Source organism: Schistocerca nitens, chromosome 6 (genome assembly GCF_023898315.1).
Source record: "Schistocerca nitens isolate TAMUIC-IGC-003100 chromosome 6, iqSchNite1.1, whole genome shotgun sequence".
Classification (NCBI taxonomy): Eukaryota; Metazoa; Arthropoda; class Insecta; order Orthoptera; family Acrididae; genus Schistocerca; species Schistocerca nitens.
Genome location: NC_064619.1, coordinates 557,339,350 through 557,363,797, shown reverse-complemented (window position 1 = coordinate 557,363,797; position 24,448 = coordinate 557,339,350). Strand labels below are relative to the sequence as shown.

The following is a 24,448-nucleotide window of genomic DNA, read 5'->3' as shown; positions in this document are numbered from 1 at the left end:
CTCCGGTCGCAGGTTCGAATCCTGCCTCGGGCATGGATGTGTGTGATGTCCTTAGGTTAGTTAGGTTTAAGTAGTTCGAAGTTCTAGGGGACTGATGACCACAGCAGTTGAGTCCCATAGTGCTCAGAGCCATTTGAAGTCCAGAATTTTTGTTTCGGAATAGCACTTGCACAGCTGTAATGGTGTAAAGTTTTTCATAATACCTTTCGCCGCTCGCTTGTTGCAGTAGCACTTGTCTGAGTATACACGATAATGTTCACCACGAGGTTGATCAGAAGACGATGTGGACGCCATACTCACGATTGCGTTAACGAAATTTGTCGATTTTCCCATCCTTTCTTCTGATATTTTTACAATACTATGGCATGTAACACATTTCTCTTCACCATAAATGTTTTTCACTTACAATTTGTAGTCTTGTCTTGTGTCATGCAGCTACTGGAACCCTTAAACACTAATAACTCATTATTTGACATTATCTATAAATTGTACCTTTTCGAGAGGTCCTCAATGCGCTAGGATTTTGGAACAGTATTTATTTACAGAACATAAATTATAAGTTGGTTATAACATAAAACACGCCAAATATAAGATTGACGAAATCGAATATGGCCTTATACAAGTGCTTCTGCCAAGGTATATCTTTGAAAGGAGCGCGGCCACAGTGCCTCCCGGCTCCCGCTTTGTATTTTCAAATATAGGTAAGTAATCTGGAGGAGCTTATTCTATTGCAGAGATATTACTACGTTTAACCTTAGAATATGATGTAAGATTATACGGCAAATTGATGTCAGGGTTATTAAATAGTAGATTCATTAATCATTTCTACTGCCATTCTTGAAGATGGGTGTGACCTGTGTTTTATTTCAACTATTGGACATCGTTTTTTGTCGAAGGGATGTGTTTAGCTGGGGAGTTGTAATGTTGGTAGTTATGAAAGCTGACAGCAGAGTGTCTGGTCGGCTGTGATTGGAGTTTACAATGTGACGTGGGTTCGTGGGATTGAAATGAGTGTCTGCTGTGAAAGTTGTTTTGGTGGGAATGTTTATTGTTGATACGACGGTGCTGTTGGAACAGTGGACATCAACAGCTAGAAATGACGATCTTTAGCCTGGGACTCAATAGGAACACAAAGCTTATTTTATATTCTTTAGGGATTTTCGTGTGTTATTTTTACTATGGTATTATACAGGAAAAAATTACTAGAGGAACTTACGGTGAAGGCGACGAAAAAGAAAAGTTCACCTTTGCCTTGTCGCTCGTTTTCGTGCAGTGTGTGGTGAATTATGGCTTTGCCAACATTTTATTGGCAACAATAATGAAAAACCAGGGAGAAGACCATACCCGGACGATATATTACGCCTGCAGTGCTTTGACATATTTACTAGCAATGGTTTGCAGCAATATGGCATTGCAGTGGGTTAACTACCCGACACAGGTCTGTAATCACACAATTACTTCATGTATTGCTTGACTGAGTTTACTTGCCAGAAGTGCCATATGTCGTGACAGATCCCATATTGTTAATATGTGGCTGTTCGTGACGTTAGTAATTTGTAGTCTTACTCTTTTTAAGAGAATCCTTATGATGCCACAGAGCCCTTGATTACATTATATCGCTGTAGGAGTAGGATTTTGTGTGTAGGTCTTAGGGAGTAGGCCTACATTGGAGAGTCCACATTGGCATATTACATATTTCCACAGGAAATACTTTTGCCAAGTATTGCGTTACTATGATGCATTGCCTATTCATTTTCATCCGTTTACGACGTTTTCAATTTCTGTAAAGTAATGAGTAAGCTGCTCCTACATAGATGTTGTTGGATTAACTATTCCGCTATTAATAGCCAGGGGTCAGTTCTTGTTCATAATCTAATGAGAAGCTTTTTGTTGGTAAAAGTTAACATGATTTGTATGCAACTCTCTCATAGTGACCTGCCTATGAGTATTCACCCATCATCCAGCAGTTTAACATTATTTTTATTCATCACAGGTCGTTGGAAAATCAGGAAAACCCATTCCTGTAATGGTTCTTGGTGTGTTGCTGGGAAGGAAGACATATCCACCACGTAAATATTTATTTGTGTTGTTGATTGTCATTGGTGTTGCGGCTTTCATGTACAAAGACAGTGCAGCAAAGAGTAGGTGAGTCAAAATAACAAATACAGTATCTTAAGTCCTTTATGTATTAGCAGGAAAATAATATTTGAAACTTTGTGGCAGATTAAAACTGCACTTAGCTGAGGCCTAAACACAGAATGTTGCCTCGTGTGAGCAATGCTGAGCAAGGCGAGGTTCAAGTTACTGGCCTGCACTCAGCTGTAGTCTGCTAGGAAGTTTCAAAAAGTGCACACAGAACTACAGACTGAAAGTCTCATTATGCAATCAGTCTGGTAACCATGACTTAACCATATTTTCATAATATATTTTTTTTTTCTTTCCAAATGTGCTGTGTCTGCAGGAGAGTGTCTATGGCATTTAGGAATGGTTGTGAGTTTTTTTTTTTTTTTTTTTTTAATAGTGAGATTAAGATTGTCATTGCACATTCATTGCTTTGCAGCAATAGTGTGACAGTGGACCCCCTCCCCTCACTGAAATCTTCGTTGTGGTGACAGATAGTTCTGTTTAGTAGCGCAAGGTCTAGGTTAGACTGGGAAGTGATAATAGGTTGAGAGGTGGTGAAGCCAACAAATACTACTGTAATACAAAATAAAGTTTGTGGTAATGCGCTTGAATGTCATGTAACTTGATGTCTACGTTCACATCATATTAAATGCCTTCATCATGTTTAATACAGTTTTTGCAATAAAAACTAAAACTGTAAGATCAGTTCAGTAAAGACCTATAATATATAATGTACAAATCTCTGATGAGTATTTTGCTGCATATTAGTTATGTATTGCACTTGCACTACAAAAAAATTCAGGGTGTGGTGAGTCCACAGTGTGACTTTTATTGGTTTTGCTAACTAACAACCAAACTGTCACCTTCCATTCTAACGTAGACTTTGGCTATGCTACAGATAAAGCGCTACAAGCATCATAAAAAAAGTTAATTTTTGTGACACGACCTATGCCACCTCGCAACTAAGTTATCACTTTCCAACCTAACCTAGACATCAGCCTATGCTGTAGATCATCTGCCACTACAGCCTTTATTTTCTGAAGATAGCTTGTTGTTGTGGCATATTCACTGATTTGGCTAGTTTGCAACCAAGCTATAATCTTCCAAGCTATGCTACAGATCAGTCTGTAATCACAGCCTCCACTCATTATGGTCAAAGCAGAATGGCTGTATTGCAGCCTTCAGTATGTATCTTATAACAGTATTAATCCAGTTTTTCTTTACAAGTGGATTAAGAACAATCCCAGTAAAAGCTGAAATAAAAGGTGAGTAACATATGCTATCAAAGGAATCTGCGCCATGAGGAGAGAGATTTTATTTTACGCAGGTAGCTCTGATCAAAACTTAAAGGCAGAGTACAAGCAATATTGAAGTAGTCCACCGTGCCGTAAAAAAAGCCCCAACATTATAAATAAAAATTTGAAGAACAAATTAAAAGCGATTTGGAGGATTATTAGGCATGAAACAAATGGCATTCATCTGCTTGATGACAGTAGCAGTGATACAATCAGTTTTGACAAATCAGCTGGTTTCTTCTGGTTGTGATGGTATTTCAGCCAAAATGCTGTAGGCCCTACTCTTATTCTGATTTGATATTGTTCTCATGAGCTATCTTTGTGATTAGTTGATTAAAAGATTGAAATATGCAGTACTAATACTGATTTAGAAAACTGGAGATAACCAAGTGACCTATAGGCCCTAAGTCTTTGACTCTCTCTCTCTCTCTCTCTCTCTCTCTCTCTCTCTCTCGCTCTCTCTCTCACTCTCAATGTTTGGGGTGGTAGCGTAGCATATTGAACCATCTCCATAACAATAACCTTTTAAAAACTGCTCACTTTGCATTACAAAATATTTTTTCTGCGTAGAAAAGAATATTACCAAGGCTCTTTGGTGATGGAACTCATCATCATCATCAGGATTTCCTTCATGCAAGCTGAGTAGGAACTTGGTGAACGATATGCCTCCATTGGTTTCTGTCTTGATATAGCTTTTCCCTCTCCACTACATCCCATGTTACTCCTCTCCTCTTGAGATCTTCCTTAACTTGGTCTATCCATCTTCTTTCTACACCTCCCAATTGGTCTCCTTCCTGGTACCTCCATCTCCAGATACTGGCGTAGAGTCAGAGCCGGTGCATTCGTTTTACATGACCAAACCACTCCAATCTCAGAGCCCTCACCCTCTCCTCTGTAATCAGTGTCACCTGCAGGTCTCTCCTTACATAATCATTCCTGACTTTGTCTCTCCTAGTTTTTTGTAGAGCTGACCTGAGGAACTTCATTTCACATTCTTGTATTTGACTCTCTTTTCTCTTATTTATGACACAGACCTCTAGACTATACATCATAATTGACAGGAGATGAGTTTTATACATGGTCTATTTGGCTCTTAGAGAGACTTTCTTGTCCCAGATTAGATTTCGTACTTGGTGGAAGAAGCTAGATCCTTTTGTTATTCTGTTTAAGACTTCTAGTTTGGAACTTCCATCACATGATGTGATGCAACCCAGATAATTGAAGCTTTTCACACATTCAACCTTCTCCCCCTCGAGTATGATGTTACAAGGTGTGGGTGTCCTGTTCTTCTTCATAGCCACTGTCTTATTCCTACTCACAGTTAACTTGAATTTGTTAAATTTTGTGTTCCAGTAATCTAGTCTCCTCTGAACCTCCATTTCTGTCTCTCCCCAAATGGCAATGTCATCAGCAAAAACAAAATCATTGAGATCTTCATTTTCTTCTTTCTTGATTTCTTTCATGATTGTGTCCATAAGTGTAATGAAGAGTAAAGGGAAGAGCGAACTGCCTTGCTGAACACCTCTCTTTGTCTTAAACCATTTTGATCTTCCACCTCCTACTTGTAGACTGCTCTCACAACCATCATACAGCATCTGGACTTTTTTAATTAATGAATCAGGAACATGATGTTTTCTCAAGCATTCCCATATTTTATCCCTTGGTACACTGTCATATGCTTTTTCCAAATCCACGAATACTACTATCAAGTCCTTTCCTTTTTCCCAATATTGCTCCATTAACTGACAGAAGGAGAAAATGAGATCTATTGTTCCCGTATTACTTCTGGTCCATGCTGTTGTTCCTCTAATTGATGTTCTAGAATTTTCCGCAATCTTTTTTCTATGACCTTTTCCATTATCTTAAGGCAGTGTGATTCCTCAGTAGTTGATTACCCCTGGTGTAGATCATAAAATAATAAAATAAAAATGCAATAACTCCAAAGGATCCAAATACACTACTGGAAATGGAAAAAAGAACACATTGACACCGGTGTGTCAGACCCACCATACTTGCTCCGGACACTGCGAGAGGGCTGTACAAGCAATGATCACACGCACGGCACAGCGCACACACCAGGAACCGCGGTGTTGGCCGTTGAATGGCGCTAGCTGCGCAGCATTTGTGCACCGCCGCCGTCAGTGTCAGCCAGTTTGCCGTGGCATACGGAGCTCCATCGCAGTCTTTAACACTGGTAGCATGCCGCGACAGCGTGGACATGAACCGTATGTGCAGTTGACGGACTTTGAGCGAGGGCGTATAGTGGGCATGCGGGAGGCCGGGTGGACGTACCGCCGAATTGCTCAACACGTGGGGCGTGAGGTCTCCACAGTACATCGATGTTGTCGCCAGTGGTCGGCGGAAGGTGCACGTGCCCGTCGACCTGGGACCGGACCGCAGCGACGCACGGATGCACGCCAAGACCGTAGGATCCTACGCAGTGCCGTAGGGGACCGCACCGCCACTTCCCAGCAAATTAGGGACACTGTTGCTCCTGGGGTATCGGCGAGGACCATTCGCAACCGTCTCCATGAAGCTGGGCTACGGTCCCGCACACCGTTAGGCCGTCTTCCGCTCACGCCCCAACATCGTGCAGCCCGCCTTCAGTGGTGTCGCGACAGGCGTGAATGGAGGGACGAATGGAGACGTGTCGTCTTCAGCGATGAGAGTCGCTTCTGCCTTGGTGCCAATGATGGTCGTATGCGTGTTTGGCGCCGTGCAGGTGAGCGCCACAATCAGGACTGCATACGACCGAGGCACACAGGGCCAACACCCGGCATCATGGTGTGGGGAGCAATCTCCTACACTGGCCGTACACCACTGGTGATCGTCGAGGGGACACTGAATAGTGCACGGTACATCCAAAACCGTCATCGAACCCATCGTTCTACCATTCCTAGACCGGCAAGGGAACTTGCTGTTCCAACAGGACAATGCACGTCCGCATGTATCCCGTGCCACCCAACGTGCTCTAGAAGGTGTAAGTCAACTACCCTGGCCAGCAAGATCTCCGGATCTGTCCCCCATTGAGCATGTATCCCGTGCCACCCAACGTGCTCTAGAAGGTGTAAGTCAACTACCCTGGCCAGCAAGATCTCCGGATCTGTCCCCCATTGAGCATGTTTGGGACTGGATGAAGCGTCGTCTCACGCGGTCTGCACGTCCAGCACGAACGCTGGTCCAACTGAGGCGCCAGGTGGAAATGGCATGGCAAGCCGTTCCACAGGACTACATCCAGCATCTCTACGATCGTCTCCATGGGAGAATAGCAGCCTGCATTGCTGCGAAAGGTGGATATACACTGTACTAGTGCCGACATTGTGCATGCTCTGTTGCCTGTGTCTATGTGCCTGTGGTTCTGTCAGTGTGATCATGTGATGTATCTGACCCCAGGAATGTGTCAATAAAGTTTCCCCTTCCTGGGACAATGAATTCACGGTGTTCTTATTTCAGTTTCCAGGAGTGTACATATGTATTAGACACAGCCAGGGCATTTGTGGGAACAGGCTTACAGCTGCTTTACAGCAAATAGTCTTAATCTTACAAAAACTCATTATGGAATTTCGAGCAAATCAAAATGACTTGAAGGGTTCCAGACAGAGAGAAAAGAGGCACACACTAAATGGAAAATTGTCTCTAAAATTACTAGGCACCCAGATTGATAAGCTGAGGTAGGTCGAGCACTTTGTTGACAAAAAGATGAGTTCTGCTCACTGTCCACATAGAAATGCGTCTGCTTGTGTTGATCTGCAGGTGAGATTCGTAACACGCTTTGCATTTCTTCACTTAGAATAGCCATGTGGTATGTCCATTCAGACCCTTGCAGCTAATATCAAAAAAGTATTTATTTTACTAAAGGTGATAATTAACCATACTGCAGAAGCCTCTTCAGTAATGTTCAGTCTTAATGTTTTGAACATGGCTGTGATCAGCAACCGTAATTAATTACAGTGTCACATATTTCCAGCCAACCGGTTGCAAATAGAATTCAAAATTCTGTCGCTGTTACTCACTCGTTTCCTATACCACTGTAGTGCCCTTAGTGCCATATCTACATATTGTTTTAAATTTTTGCCTATACCTATTATGTATTCAGGTGGAAAATGTTTTAATTGTGGTTTTAATATTTTGACTAGAGCGATGTCACTCAAATTTCCTTTTAACCACATGTAAGGCAACAGTTTCTTCTGAAGGAGGCGCCCCTAGTTGGTGTTGAAAACTAGTTAAAGAATTTTGGTAAACATTTTTGGAAACAGTGATCAATAGAGTATTATATTCTAACTAAAGTTCAGTCTTGATCACAACACTTTTGTCTCAGGTGACCAGTTTCAGTTATATTTATATAACCATCTACAGACCCGTGGCTTCCTTGGAGGATGGTAGGCAGAGCTCTCCTCAGCTGTACAAAGTCTGATCAGTTGACTTCGTAGCAGCTGAGGAGAGCTCCGCCTACCATCCTCTAAGGAAGCCATGGGTCTTAAGATGGTTATATAAATATAACCAAAACCGGTCACCTATGTTATTGAGACATAAGTGTTGTGATCAAGACTGAACTTCAGTTAGAATATAGTTAAAGAATTTTAAATTCTATTTGCAACCGGTTTGCTGGAAATTTGTGACATTGTAATGTTGGGTCTCTTACACACAGGTGCCATTATACTTAGAGCTTTTTGATATTTCTGGTTGGTAATAGCAATAAATTTAAGAAAAACTATTAAATCCCCAACCACTGTGCTACAAGTAAGAGTATTTTCCGTATGTTGTAGCCCTGCTTAGAGCCCAGAATGAGGTTGTAATTCTGGTCAAACACATAGGTTGCCAGTACACATTGGGCAGGGAACACGAAATCTCAAGATATTCAAAAACTAATTTTAAAAATCCCTTGGCCATTCCTATAATCAACTGGAATATTAGACTTGGGGGATGTAAATTCTGGTTAACATTAACATTCATGCTAAAGAATTTTTTTAATCTGTTACACTATATTCTCTGAAATCAGTAGATTTACAGAAATACTTAGTACAAAGCAATGATTAAAACAATTACTGGCTAGTGTAAAAGGAAGGACAGTGCCCCTTTTTTTCTTTGAGTGAGTTTTTCTCCTTATATGCTGGGAAAGTTAAATGTTTTTGAAAGCTATTGGTTACTTTACAGAAATCGCCCATAGTGGCTGCTTCTGCCTGTTAATGTATAGCCCTGACTTGTTCTGCATCCCTGGAGATTTTTCTTGATGAAATTTGTGAACACAGTGTTTGAGTGAGTGACTGAAGCTTTGATTGTTTACTTTTAGTCAGCAAGTCTTTTGGATGTTTCATGTCAAACATTGTTGGACAACATGTGAACAGCTTTTTCACACCAGTCAAAGAAAAGACATCCCTGTACAGTAAACAGATGTCAGTTCATAGTAGAAGTAGATTGTTTGTATTGTATGTACTAATTGTGCATGCTAGGAAGACAATTGGTGTGGTGAGAAATGGGAGTATTAGAATCAGCAAAAGTTGCAAGGCAGTGCATGGCTTAGGATCAATATTAATCTGTTTCTGGTCACTACCTACCTTAGCCAAGATTATAGTGCAGTCTAAACTGACGTTATTGTTGCCACTCTGTGCTGTCATCACTGTACTGAGTTTCGTTTCTTGTGTTGTTAACTCCAGGTGTCACATATGTTTTCATACACAAAAACAGCCAATGTTGTAAATTGAGTGTCATCTGCTAAGAAATTCAGGCTAGGTTGATAATAAGGTCAAGCTGTCAGTGCCAGTTGTGAGTACCTTAGATTTAAAATCGATTCAGCTATCCCACTGCAGCAAATGTATTCAAGGAGTACACATATAATATCTATGTCTGATGTGTGACAAAATTGTAATGTATATGTGTTGAATGTTGAGCTATAATCACAAAGTAATTTATTGAATTAAACAAAGGAAAATGCAGGATGCAATGTAACCATATAATGAGAAAGAAAGTTGCCACTAACCATATAGCGGAGATGCTGAGTCACAGATAGGCACAACAAAAAGACTCTCACAATTAAAGCTTTCGGCCATTAAGGCTCAAACATACACACACACATGTGCGCGCACGCATGTGACTGCAGTCTCAGGCAACTGAAACCACACTGTGAGCAGCAGCACCAGTGCATGATGGGAATGACAACTGGGTGGGGGAAGGAAGAGGCTGAGACAGGGAGGGGGAAGGATAGTATCGTGGGGGTGGCAGACAGTGAAGTGCTGCGGGTTAGATGGAGGGCAGGGGTGGGGGGGAGGAAGTAGTGGAAAACGAGAGAAATAAAAAGACTGGGCGTGGTGGTAGAATGACGGCTGTGTAGTGCTAGAATGAGAACAGGGAAGAGGCTGGATGGGTGAGGACAGTGACTGACCAAGGTTGAGGGAGGCCAGGAGGGTTATGGGCATGTAGGATGTATTACAAGGAAAGTTCCCAACTGCACAATTCAGGAAAGCTGGTGTTGGTGGCAAGTATCTATATGGCACAGGTTGTGAATCAGTAATTGAGATGAAGGTTATCATATTTGGCAGCGTGTTAAGCAACAGGGTGATCCACTTGTTTCTTGGCCACAGTTTGTTGGTGGCCATTCATGCGGACAGACAGCTTTTTGGTTGTTGTGCCTACATAGAACGCAGCACAGTGGTTGTACCTATAAACCAGTCCGTGGTACGGCTTTGGGCACCTGCATGGCACCATTCTATGCCAACCTATTCATGGGCCATCTAGAGGAACGCTTCCTAAAAAGCGAGAATCCTAGACTGATCACCTGATTCGTTGATGACATCTTTGCTATCTGGATAGAAGTGAGGACACCTATCCACATTCCTCCAGAACCTCAACAACTTCTCTCTCATATTCTTCACCTGGTCCTACTCAACCCAACAAGCCACCTTCCCAGATGTTGACTCCCACCTCAAAGATGGCTACATCAGTACCCTCATCCATATCAAACTTACTAACCACCAGCAATACCTCCACTTCAGCAGCTGCCACCCATTCCATACCAAGAAGTCACTTCCGTACAGCCTAGCCACCCATGTTAGTCGCATCTGCAGTGACCAGCAGTCCCTCTCGAAATATACCAAGGGTCTCACTGAAGCCTTCACTGACTGTAATTATCCTCCCAACCTTGTACAAAAACAAATCTCCCATGCCTTATCTTTCCAGTCTCCCACCACCTCCTAATGTCTCACCGTCCAGCCACAGATGAGCATTCCCCTCATAACTCAGTGTCACTCAGGACTGGAGCAACTGAATTACATTCTCCGCCAGGGTTCTGATTACCTCTCGTCATGCCCTGAAATGAGAAAAGTCGTGCCCACTATCCTTCCCATCCCTCCCACAGTGGTATTCCACCGTCCACTAAACCTACGCAATATACTCATCCTTCCTTGCACAATCCCTTACCCCATGGCTCATACCCCTGTAATAGACATAAATGCAAGACCTATCCCATACATCCTCCCACCGCCACTTACTCCAAATTGGTCACTAACATCACCTATCCTGTCAAAGGCTCTCTCCTTTTCCACTACTTCCCCCCACCTCCCGCCCTCCACCTAACCTGCAGCACTTCACTGTCCGCCACCCCCACGATACTATCCTTTCCCCTCCCTGCCCCAGCCTCCTCCTCACCCCCACCCAGTCGCCACTCCCATCATGCACTGGTGCTGCTGCTCACAGTGTGGTTTCAGATGCCTGAGCCTGCATTCGTGTGTGTGTGTGTGTGTGTGTGTGTGTGTGTGTGTTTTTGTTGACAAAGGCCTTAATGGCCGAAAGCTTTAATTGTGAGAGTCTTTTTGTTGTGCCTATCTGTCACTCAGCATCTCTATATGGTTAGCGGCGACTTTCCTTACCATAATAATTTATTGGATTAAATACAGAAAAATATACAAGTCCCTTGAACAGGAAAAAGAATAGCTGAGACATTGGCAAGTCATCATGAGCAAAGAGAAAGTATGTTTGGAGAACAGAACCAGTAAAGTCCAGAACCAGAGATTGTCAACAGTGCAAGCAATAAAAGGCTACAGGACTTCAGGCAAATGACACCAAGCTGCAATAAGCAGTGCCTAAACACAGTATGTACTAGATGAAATGTCAGTGTCAGTGCATACACTAGTCAAATGGCTGCCGATTTGGGTCAATGGAGGCTTCTGAACTCACCTGTCTGCTTTGATCCGTGACAAAAGGATGTTGTGGTGTGTGACATTATTAGGGTGCGCAGTTTAGTTTATGAGTTGGTTGTGTTTGTAGATGTTGTCTTGTTTTGGTTGATGGTGCCCTCTGGTGGTTTGTAAGTGCTTGGCCTAAGTGTTATGTGGTGCATTGGGTTCATTTGAGCTTTGGTTGGCAGCGTCTGTAACTGAATGATTGAAATTGGTTTGAGTGAGTTATCTATCAATTTTTTTTTTTTTTTTTTTGGGCGGGTGTTATCAGTTGGCTGTTTGTGGTGTGGTAAGACGTTTAATTTGTTGTGTGACTTCTTTTGTTAGGTATGGATGTGACTATGAAGTTCAGTAGTGCGAGGTTGCGAGCAGAGATGGCGGAGGACATGATGTCATTGATTAAGTTTCTCCAGATGTTTGGATTGATAGCAGAGATTGTCAAATGTAGTGCCTGCAGAGAAAATATGAGGGGGCGTGAGTTCCGCCGTCCCAGACCAGGGACAGGTATGTGTGGTGGTGTCAAAAGGAAAACCTTTGGTGCTCTATTAGACGTGGTACCTACTTCGAGAAATGTAGGTTGGCCACGAGAGAGTTTGTTTTGATGACTTACTATTTTTTTTTATAGGTCCTCTATCAGTTTTTGTGTGCATGGGACTGGAGTGAGTGAGAGGACGGTGTTTTCGCTTTGTAGGGAAGTGAGTTCTTAGTATGTGGAGTATAGGGATAAGTTGGGTGGGCCGGGGATGGTGGTTGAGAGAGACGAATTGCAGTTTGAAAAGAGGAAGCATGAGAGGGGAAGTCTCCGCTTGGTTTATGGGTGTGGGGGGGGGGGGGCTATTATTTTCGGGAGTGGGTATGCTGATTGTGTTTTCAGGGTTTTGGAGGGGTGTACTAAGAGGGAATTGGTGGGGTTAATTGAAAAGTATATAGAGGAGGGGAGTACTGTAGTGTCAGATGCTTTTTCGTCATACAGATACAGGGGTTCGGGGAAGAGGGGTTATGATCATTTAGTTGTAAACCATAGTTTAAAGTTTAAAAACTACGAAACTGGAGCGTGTACTAATGCAATAGAGGGGTTTTGGGAGGCGGTTAAATCAGTCACGAGGAGGGGGAAGAGGTGCTCTTCTAACCCGCAATCTCATTTAGATGAGTATCACTGGCAGAATAGCATCCCTGAGGATTATTGTATTATTCACGTTTTTTTTTTATGGGAATGAGTAAGATGTACAGGCCAAGGGTGGTTAGTTGAGGGGGTTTGGTATATATGTGTGTGTGTGGGGGGGGGGGGTGGCAGGTTGTGGGTAATGGTTGTGGATCAGAGGATCTTTTTTGTTGCAGTTGTTTTTGAGTTGTACTCCACTGCAGAGTGAAAATCTCATTCTGGAAACATCCCCCAGGCTGTGGCTAAGCCATGTCTCCGCAATATCCTTTCTTTCAGGAGTGCTAGTTCTGCAAGGTTCGCAAGAGAGCTTCTGTAAAGTTTGGAAGGTAGGAGGTGAGGTACTGGCAGAAGTAAAGCTGTGAGGACGGGGCGTGAGTCGTGCTTGGGTAGCTCAGTTGGTAGAGCACTTTCCCGTGAAAGGCAAAGGTCCCGAGTTCAAATCTCGGTCCGGCACGCAGTTTTAATCTGCCAGGAAGTTTCATATCAGCGCACACTCCGCTGCAGAGTGAAAATCTCATTATGGATTTATAGGGCATAATCGAGAGGTCAGTTCGTGCATAAAATACTGCGCTACCAACACTTTCATAATTATGGATGACTATAGAGGCAACATTGTTCAGTGTTTCTGCAAAAAACTTCCAAGAACTTGTTGAGTCCATGCCACGTCGAGTTGCTACACTACACTGGGAAAAAGGAGGCCCGACACGATATTAGGAGGTATCCCATGATTTCTTTCACCTTTGTGTATGTAGGGTTTGGTTTTAAAAGGTGCCAAAATAATTTGGCCATCATGTGTGAACATGAAGACACTTGCAAAAAAGGCATACTCCAGCAATTTTTGACAAAACGTGCAACAGAATTAAAGCAGCCAGTGCTTAATTATACAAAATGTGGATTCATAGGCATTACATTGTCAATAAATGTTGACAAAGTCAGTTTGCGAGGAGTAATGCTAAAACAAAAGTGCTGTCATTTTCTTGTGGTGCATGTAGGTTCTTATGTGACTATAGAGGCAAATCGTTAGACCGTCACATAGAAATATATAGAAGAAAATTTTAAAATACTTAGACGCAAGGGAATCTTATATTTTGCCATTAATTAAGGAGCAGCAGTCTTCTCCTTTTTATTTTACTGCCAAATTCTGCAAGAAGACTGTTCCTGTCATACTGCTGCCATACTGTCTAGAGCTAAATCATATACACTGAAGCCCCAAAGAAACTGGTACAGGCATGCATATTCAAAATACAGAGATATGTAAACAAGCAGAATATGGCACTGCAGTTGGCAGTGCCTATATAAGACAACAAATGTCTGATGCAGTTGTTAGGTTGATTATTGCTGCTACAATGGCAGATTATCAAGATTTGAGTGAGTTCAAATGTAGTGTTACAGTCTGCACACATGCGATGGTACACAACATCTTTGAGGTAGCGATGAAGGGACCGATGACCGTCGCAGTCTGGTCCCTTTAATCCCACAAACCAACCAGGTAGCGATGAAGTGGGGATTTTCCCATTGACCATTTAATGAGTGTACCATGAATATCAGGAATCCAATAAAACATCAAATCTCAGACATCGCTGTAGCTGGAAAAAGATCCTGCAAGAACTGGACCGACAACGACTGAAGAGAATTGTTCAATGTGACAGAAGTGCAACCATTCCACAAATTGCTGCAGATTTCAATGCTGGGCCATCAACAAGTGTCAGCATGCAAACCATTCACCACATCATCATTGATATGGGCTTTCGGAGCCGAAGGCCCACTCATGTACGCTTGATGACTGCACAATGCAAAGCTTTATGCCTCGCCTGGGCCTGTAAACACCGACAATGGACTGATGATGACTGAAAACATGTTGTCTGATTGGATTAGTCTCGTTTCAAATGGTATCAAGCGGATGGACATGAACGGGTATGGAGACAACCTCATGAAGCCAGGGACCCTGCATTTCGGCAGTGGACTGTTCAAGCTGGTGGAAGCTCTGTAATGGTGTGGGGCTTGTGCAGTTGGAGTGATATAGGACCCTTGATATGTCGAGATACGACACGGACAGGTTACACATACATAAGCAGCCTGTCTGATCACCTGCATCCATTCACGTCCATTGTGCATTCTGATGGATTTGGGCAGTTCCAGCAGGACAGTGTGACACCCCACATGTCCAGAATTGCTACAGAGTGGCTCCAGAAACACTCCTCTGAGTTTAAATCTTCCACTGGTCACTAAACTCCCCACACATGAACATTATTGAGCACATCTTGGATGCCTTGCAATGTGCTGCTCTGAAGAGATCTCCATCCCCTCGCACTCTTACGAACTTATGGACAGCCCCGCATGATTCATAGTGTCAGTACCCTCCAGCACTACTTCAGACATTAGTAGAGTCCATGCCAAGTTGTGTTGTGGCACTTTAGCGTGCTTGTGTGTGCTGTACAAGATATTAGGCAGGTGTACCAGTTTCTTTGGCTCTTCAGTGTATCTGGAAATATTATTTGCTACAATGCCAGAATGTGGGGTAAAAGCGATATTCACTGAAGCTTAATGTTTTCTGTGCAATATGGGCTGTTTTTCTTTTGTGAGAGGACTGCGACATTTACCTCTTCCCATGATAAGTTGTAGTTGTGGTTGCTTCCACAACTGACTGCTGGTTACAAGAATTTCCTCTTGGAACTAGATGAGGCATCACCTCATTGGAGCATAGTTGTTTTTTGTCACCTAAACAACAACCTTCTGCATTGTTGATTGAGCATAATGAAGAAGATGATATGGCTCTGTTCTCTTGGCCCATCAGGCCGTCCTATGTGGGCTATGTTTACATATCCCTACTGGCTGAAACAGCCCAGAGACCACATCACTGCTTCTGTGGTGACCATAGACAGGATGTTGGTACATAAGATATAGAATGAACTTTATTATTGCTGGGATGTGTGTTGTGTGACTAGAAGGGAACTCGTAGAACACGGAAAATCGGTGATTTGGCGGTTCCGTTCATGCATCAATCACATTTGTATATGTAATACTAGAGCTTTGAAATGAATGAATCATTTATAGTAGTCCTGAAGAATAAAATCAGTTGACGATATTACTAAAGAATGTACTTTTACTGATACTGTGACCAAAGTACCACGAGCAGCAAAGGTGGAATGTACTGTATGTGCTGAAACTTTGCAGCAGTAACTTTGTGCTCGACTAGGACCAGGACTTGAACCCAGGACCTTTGCCTTTTGTTGGCAATTACTCCAACAACTGAGCTACCCAAGCATGACTCAGAACCTGTTCTCACAGCTTTATCTTTGCCAGTATCTCATCTTCTACATTCCAAGCTGTCTGTCCTGTTTCCCTGTTTCTGTTGTTATTATAAATAGTCTTTTCATTCAGTGTTGTGTACAGACGTGTAGCACATGACAGCACTCCACTTGAAAGAATACTGCAGTTTACCCTGTTACTGTGTCCATTCCCCACTTTTCAGATGTAAACACGATTGGTGATGCTGGCGCCTTGACTTGTTTTTCAGTTCACTTTGCCAGGTACTAACTGGTGAGGATTTTCAGAAGTCCATCATTGATTGTTCTGCGAGATCATGCACACATATAAATGCTGCTACACATATCTGAGGGAGTGGGAGAGGGAGGGGAGAAGCTAGACATGTGGCACTGGTTTGGTGAGAATATCTACAGCTTGCTTATTGCCCTGTACATGCTCAATGGCTAGCTGGCCTCCCCGAATTTTCTAACATATGTAGTGCATGCGAACATCAGTATGCTTTGATTTCGTATGAAATTCAGGATGTTTTACCAGTTACTAACAAGAACAACAGGAGCACTCTCCAGCGATGACATTTCTTAATATAGCTTTGATATCCATATTCCTTCTCTTACCTATTCACTGACAGCCACATTTTCTGACTCATTTGTTGACAGTCATATAATTTTCGTGTGTTGGTAGCCCAGGTAACTGCTACTCCACAAAATACTGCAGTCGCTCTGCTAACTGAGGATATAGTTGCTGCATTACTGGAATAATAATCATCATCAGTATATATCTCCAGTCTTCCATTTGCATGAGATATACTTTATACCCCATGATACTGAATCTTTTATATAATTTATAATTGTTTTTATCAAAGACCATGATTTTCTTGAGTATTCTTTAAAAATTTTGACACACAGCTCACAATAATTGCTATATTGGGCCTTATACCAACAGATAAATACCTAAGACAGCCAACTGCTTCTTGATATGGAGCATTAGTTGGTCTACCCTTGTTCAACTCACCTGGCTGTAGACATGCTCAACTGGAGGTGACACAGGATTTGCCTCTCTCCTGTTAAACTGTCAAAGAATGTCTTTAGTAGCATAACTTTCTTGATTAATCTCTATTGATTCAGTCTTATGACATATAATATTAATATTTAAGAATAATCCCACTAGCTGAACAGTAATCTTAAACTCATCTTGAATTTTCCTTAGGAAAAGTTCAGTGTCTCTCTGCTTACTTGCAAGTATTAATCTATAATTGACACACAGAACTACCAGTAACTTGTTGTTATAATCTTCTTGATAGAACAGGCACAGATTTGCCTTACTTTCCACAAGATTCACCAGGACATCCATGAACCACTGGTTCCACCACCTCGGTATCTGTTTTCATCCATATAAACTTAAATGAACCTTGTACACACACTCAGTCTCATCACTAATTTCCTAGCATATTTTACATTGAACTGTGCCAACTGCAGGTGCTTACTAAGAGCAATACTAAACATTGCTCTAATTGTATCATATCAAGCAACAGGACTAAATGTTTCAGTATAGTCAATGCTTCCTTGTTGAACAAATCCATGAACAACCAGTCTTGCTTTGTAGTCAGCTGTACGCTTAATTCTATAAACCCAACAGTTTGTAATGGGCTTATGATCTGATGGCAAGGTTCCAAAGTCCATGTAGCATTTTTCTCCAATGAAGCCATTTCTTTCTCCACTGCTCTTCTCCAGTGTTCATGGTGTACTGAATAATAGCCACTGAAGAATTCATAGGCTCATTTATTTCAGCCAGCATCGTTTCAGTAGGATGCTCTGGTTCCTTCAGTTGTTGCCACTTCTTCAATTCTCTTTCACTAGAACTTGCTTCTTAGTTTCTTTAAACAAACTTGCATCACCTTCATGATGACTTGTTGATTCTTCATTGCCAGTTTTACGTGAGAGTAATAACATTGCCCTTCCAGTTTTCTCGGGCTCAAAAACAACATCCTTTCTCCAAATAATCTGTTTTTCTGATTCAACCCACACTCAAAAGCCATCAGTGCCTTCATTTTGGATCACACTTCTTTCGCTTTTCCCTCAAAATATGAAAAAAAAACACTCCCCCCCACCACCACCAAAAATGGAGTTTATTTAGCTGTATTTTCTTATTGTCTTTCCAGTGAATACCTTTTAGGGTGTACTCCATTCACATGACTTGTCGTAGTCCTCTTTAACACACAAACAGCCGTGTTTACTGCTTCTGTCCCCAAAAACTTAGGCAGATCCTGAGCTAGCAACGTGGTTCGAGCTAGTTCCACAACATTTTTGTTGATAAGCACAGCACATCCGTTCTGCCCTGGATTGTAAGGATTTGTGATGGTTAGTTGTATACCATTGAATTTTGTCAAATCTTTAATTTCATTATTATTGGATTCTCATCCGCTATCATGTAGAAATGGTTTTGGTAGTTGAACTCAAAAATTATTTACAATGCTCACCATTTCTGCAGTCTTCTCTGTAGTCTGAGACTTCTGCCTGAGACAATATACTGTTAATAATCTTGACAAATCACAAGTAAAACAGAGAAAATATTCAGCTTCTCCCAATGATTTGCACTCCATAGGTCCACACAAAGCAGCATGAATCACTTCTCCATTTGTGTGGCATACTGCTGTTGTGACTAAAAACTGCTCCTATGCTGCTTCCCCTTAACCCATACCTCACAAAATTATTCCCCAAAAGTCTTCACTTCAGCACCGCATTACTTCAGGAATTGTTAGACATGGCCTTTGTTCTGATGACCAAAGTGTTCATACCATTTGCAGAGATTCCTTTGATGTAAGATTTACCTCAGGAGTAAAAGGATTTATTTGTTTTGTCAAACAAATCAACATCTTCAGTAAGTTGGCACTGTGTATGCCACATGTTTTTACAATGCCATTGTTCCAAAACTCAGGCTTGTCTTTCAGTGAATAAAACTCTAATACCTTGTCTGTGTTATCTATGATACATAAAAAAGATTTCTTTGCCCTCCTGGAGTATACAGAACAATATCGATGTGGCATAACTTCCGTTCTCCATCAGCAAAAGCTTTAAATAAACAGTCCCATTTCGTAATGTGTTCATAGTCGAATCATTGTCCATGCACATCTGCTGTGGTTTTGCAAACGTAATAAATGATGTCTACAACTCAATTTTCTTGGCCATGTGATTAGTAGCTCCACAATCAGTGATCCCCAAGTCGTCATCCAATTCTTCACTCGTTACTATACAGTGAAAGCCAGGTAGTTCACTTTTACTTTGATTATGGAGTTTTTTGTTTGTGTTTGACATTTGGACACTTTTTTTATATGATCAAATTCACCGCAAAAAAATTTCAGCTTCCATTTGTTTGTCGACTTTTCATATTTATTTGGTGAAATAACATTCTTGCCAGTTGTGTTCTCTGCATTTTTTGTTTCTTGGATGTTTGCTTTGGTAGTGAACAATGCAACTAGTTCATCCCATTCCTCCCTCTGATAAGCATGACGTCTTTCATCAGATGTTAATACAGCCATTAAGTGTTTTAGTGTCTGTTGATCTTTAGATCTCGCCTAGCATGACTGTCGCAGACTTTCATAACTGTTAGGCAGTGTGTCAGATAATCACACCACTAATGATGACTCATCAGGTTTCACAGTGAGCTGCTGCATTTGAAGAACCAAACTTTCAAATCATGCAAGATGTGTCACCATGTTATCACTTGAACTCATCTGAAAATTGAATAATTCTAATTGAACAGAATGTCCAGCTTGCTTTGATTTATGTTGAGACACGGCATGTAGCATGTCCCACATATCTCGCATACTTTCACATGCAATCAGCAGTGCCATGACTTTTGCTTTGACAGTACTGACAACGATGTGACACTCTACACGATCAGCTGTGTCCCATGTTTTTAGGTCAGCATTAAATGCATCTTTTTATGCTGATGTCACATTCATTGGTAAACCTGCTGGTCTTGCTACATCGCCAATATTCATTTCATATGCATGGTCTGATGCACATAATAATATTTATACTGTAGACTTCCATATGGTCCAGCTTCCAGCACCACATAGTTTCTTAATACCATGAAAATACATTGCAGTCCTGTAAAAAAAGTGCAAATTAACAGCTGCAAAAATTCCACATGAGAAATGCAGCAATTGTTCACATATACTCAATATGAACTACACATGTCCCACAACATATGCTAATGCGTTTCTGGTGTCACAAAGTACAAATTTGCAGCTGCAAAGATTCTACACGAGAATGTGCAGCAATTGTTCACATATACACGATATGAACTACATGTATTCCACAACACATGCTAATGCATTTCTGGTGTCACAAAATACAAAATTATGGTACCCAGTTTTTTCTTGATCTGCAGTCTGGGCCCATAACCTATTGCAGAAAGTTCAAGAAAAAAAGGGCACAATATAAAGCTTACTCTCAATGTGATTGCTACAACAAGACACACACATTTTAATACAATAACAAAAGACAGAGGTATGTTACATGGCATAGATATTAACATAAACATTTCACATCTACAGTAAGGTTTGAATCTGTTTACAGCTCTGTAAGTATATGCTAGCAACACACCAGTCTGAAGTGCTAAATGGCACAGTGACTATTGGATTTATTTGATGACCGCTCCAAACTCTTTTAGTTTATTTTGTTTTAACTCTGATACAACACCTGACACGTTGTCCAGTCAGTGGGCCAGAGTGCCTTTGCAATGATTGGGGCCTATCTACAAGTGTATTGGTTCTCATGCAATGCCAGAAATGGCACTTGTGACATACATACATCAAACATCCTGTATACGAATTGACAGAAGTGACCTCTAGAGGGTACTTCTATAAAGTGTACTAAAAACCACTTATGACCAGTGTTACTCTACCTACATTGATGATAATTTATGGGAATTACATTTAGATAATTTTGAATATAATCCATTTGAACAACTGGCCATAGAAGCCTACGCACTTAATTTTAGATTACTTTATAAGCAGAAAAGTGACCATTAAAAAACTACTGTTTTTACTCTTATACCACTCAGCTGCTGTTTTTATCTAATCCCACAAGCTAAGCATTTGTCCAACTTTACACATAACACTATCAGCTGTTTATATGCTGGTAAAGTTAAATCTTGTTTAATGTGACTGAGGGATATGAAGTTACACCCCATATTCCAAATATATTTAATATGTTACATTTTAATTAGGATGTTGTGGATGATTAACTGTTCTTATTACTGTTCTGGGGAATGTTAATAGAAAGATCTCATTAATTAACACCAGCTGTAGTTCAACATAATATAAATATTCAATGACAGTTTTCCACATATTTTGCTCTACAGTAGTGTGACTTAATACTATTGGTTTTTCTCTTTTGTAGCCAGAGTGAAGGTGGAGGGCTAGGAGAGGTGCTGTTACTGTTGTCATTGACAATGGATGGGCTTACGGCAGCAGCACAAGAGCGAATGGCAGCTGAGCATGGAACAAAGTCAGGGCACATGATGCGTGGAATGAACCTGTGGTATGAAATCAGAATTAATTGTAAACTGTTGTATTGGATGTAATAGATTTTGTAATCAAACATTTCACATTCTCATGTTGTTATCATTAACCTTCAATTCCAGGTCAACAATGTTCCTGAGTGTAGCTGTGTTGCTAACTGGTGACGGGCTGGCTGCTTTGCAGTTTTGCCAACGTCATCCAGCAGCTGCATCGCATTTGGCCACATTGGCACTTTCTTCTGCCCTTGGTCAGCTCTTCATCTTTCTAACTGTTACTGAATTTGGCCCACTAGCCTGCTCTGTAGCAACGACAACTCGAAAATTTTTCACGGTTTTGGCATCTGTGTTATTTTTTGGGAATCGTCTTGTGTGGCCACGTCAGTGGCTTGCAGCCATTCTTGTGTTTACTGGTTTAACATTAGATGCAATGTATGGGAAGTCACCAGCACCACGTAAAACGTAGCGTCCTGGGTTACACATGGTGAGGTGCTGTGCATCCTCAGAATAACTTTTACTAATGTGATATGTAAAATGTACTGATAATGTGAAACCTATAACAAATACAGTCACATCTTACTCTCACATTAGCAGAAAACCATTCTGTCAAAGTATCCTAGGTGTTTTACACCAATGAAATGCGTGTTTATATGAATATCTTACAAAATGATTATGAATGTGTCAATCAAATAGATGACCTTGTTCATTTTGTATATGTTAGCTGTAAATGGCACAATTTATGAATGCGTGCGAAATTTATGTTTGAATTTGATATCAGTGACTTACGATATTTAACTATTTGGCAAATTACACATCCTTATGTATGTGTCAAAGTATGTAAAAGAATCAAAATAGGTTTTATGTTATTACTACAGGCAATTTTTCTGCAGTTTGTCATTATTTTTATGGTTTCTCATCACATACATAAAGGAACTTCATATTTACTTGTGTGCTGAAAAAATATTATACATATACCATGCATGAAAATAGAAACATTAAGAAAAAGTTGTACACTACCAATAACCATTTAATTTATTTTACAAAAAATAAACTGCAGAAAAATTTGAAATCTGTGAAATGTATTACCCTGTTATCCTTTTTTTTGCCTTGTAAAAATGTGTAAAACACTCATTTAGTATCATATTTTGTACCTGTTTTGGATTTTGGTACCAGTCAGACTTACTACTTTAGCCCTTAGATGTTAAAATCTCTTAGCTTAATTCTTGACTTTTGGTAACTTTTTTTATCTGTGCTGTTTTCTTGTTTGTGTGTGTGTGTGTGTGTGTGTGTGTGTGTGTGGGGCGGGGGGGGGGGGTGTGTTCAGGTGGTACTTTACACTGATTACTGACAATATTGACATTTATGTTTGATTCATGTTGAGCTACACACATTTTCTTATACAATTTTTTTTTAAGAAAGTAAAATTGTCACCCTGAACAGTTGTCATGTACTGAGAGGGCGTGAGAAAGACACGTCATAATTAAAAGAGCTTACCCCTATCGACGTAATTGATGGGCTAATTTCGCATACACAGCTTTCAGAACTCCACCCTGTAAAGAAATCTACAAGCTAAAGAGGGTGTTCAGGGACAGACACACAAGTTGGTGTACAGCACAGGGAAACTCAGGTTTAATCAAACTCAGACTAATAAAGTTCATTGGAAGCTCACTTCTGGCACCACTGACTTTAGCTTCTTCTATTCAGTGCATAATGTTATGATGTACAGCTTCGCGTAACTGTCAGCTGCCTTCTATCTCACAGCCCTGAGACTAGCTTCCCAGTATTATCTCGATCCCAACATGACTCTAAGTATTCTAAGTCCTCAACCTGTTGACACTCGGCACAGGGTTAGCAGCCCAAACGACTACCAACTGTGCTCTCCCTTGGGTTGGGGTGGGTCCCCTTTTTATAACACTGGTTGAGTTTCTAGAATATTCCCTCTGACGCACATCGTCAATGAGGAGTGTACATTACCATATATGGGAAACTCATGAGGCACTTGTGTCACTGTCACGAGTTGCTATACGGGATCTTGGTCACGCTCTGGCTGATCAGAGACTGTTTCCATGTGTACTTAGCCTGTGTACCAACTGTCGCCAATCTGTTGGTGTCAGAATACCCGATTACAACGACTCCTCTGTTGTCTTCCCAAGTAGCCCCTCAGTTACAACTTTGAATTCAATGCCGTATTCGATTCCTTAATAGTGGATTTCGGGACTCCTCCCATCCCCCTGGAAATTTTTTTATAGAATCTGTCCTCAGGGACTATAAAATTTTCTATTTGCATGATCACTAGTGCCACCAGATCACTGGTTCCGTTTATTACATTCATTCCATACTGTCAGCAGAATTATGCTTGACATACATCAGTACATGTGACCATTCATTTTTCTCATTATCAACAGGATTAGGCAACATTGCATACATTATTACATGTGACCATTCATTTTCTCATTGTCAACAAGATTAGAAAACATTACGTACATCTTTCCATCATTAGAAGTATAGCTGGTCTTATTTTTTATTTAGATGTAGTTACACATTTATAAAATAATTCAACATCCAAATGCTGTAAGCATCATTGTCCAGTCTGTTTTGGGAATTTATCGTTTATTGGTGCATAATTGTGAGGAATCTATTATAGGGGCAAGGGAGTCATTCTTCCTAATCCTCCCTGGCAGAGGACTGGTAGCCCTTCTTAGTCGTCATTCATCTGGCACATGATACTGGATTGACCCAGTGTCATAAGAGTCCAACTCATTCTCCTCATAGTTCACATCAATTTGCCGAGCTAGGCTATATCAGACACGTGTGCCTGGGGCATGTTCATTTACAACGGTATTTGTTACACAAATTCTTGCACAACAATCTGTACTGGCTATTTGACAAAATTTCTTACCACAAGT

General features: G+C 41.1%; 1 protein-coding gene across 1 annotated transcript; it reads left to right on the top strand.

The window, feature by feature from the left end:
• Positions 1 to 994: 994 nt before the first annotated feature.
• LOC126262503 (solute carrier family 35 member B1 homolog) lies at positions 995 to 22,520 on the top strand. Its single transcript, XM_049959174.1, has 4 exons — positions 995 to 1,438; positions 1,994 to 2,145; positions 21,425 to 21,565; positions 21,669 to 22,520. Exons 1-4 carry the CDS (start codon positions 1,097 to 1,099, stop codon positions 22,006 to 22,008), a joined length of 975 nt encoding a protein of 324 aa, XP_049815131.1. The 5' UTR covers positions 995 to 1,096; the 3' UTR covers positions 22,009 to 22,520.
• The last annotated feature ends 1,928 nt before the right edge of the window (positions 22,521 to 24,448 follow it).

Bases quoted from the DNA above. Each gene is read 5' to 3' on its own strand.
- LOC126262503 (XM_049959174.1), top strand. From the start codon at position 1,097: ATGACGATCTTTAGCCTGGGACTCAATAGGAACACAAAGCTTATTTTA. The intron at 1,439-1,993 runs GTCTGTAATCAC...TATTCATCACAG, and splicing joins GGGTTAACTACCCGACACAG to GTCGTTGGAAAATCAGGAAA. The intron at 21,566-21,668 runs GTATGAAATCAG...CTTCAATTCCAG, and splicing joins ATGCGTGGAATGAACCTGTG to GTCAACAATGTTCCTGAGTG.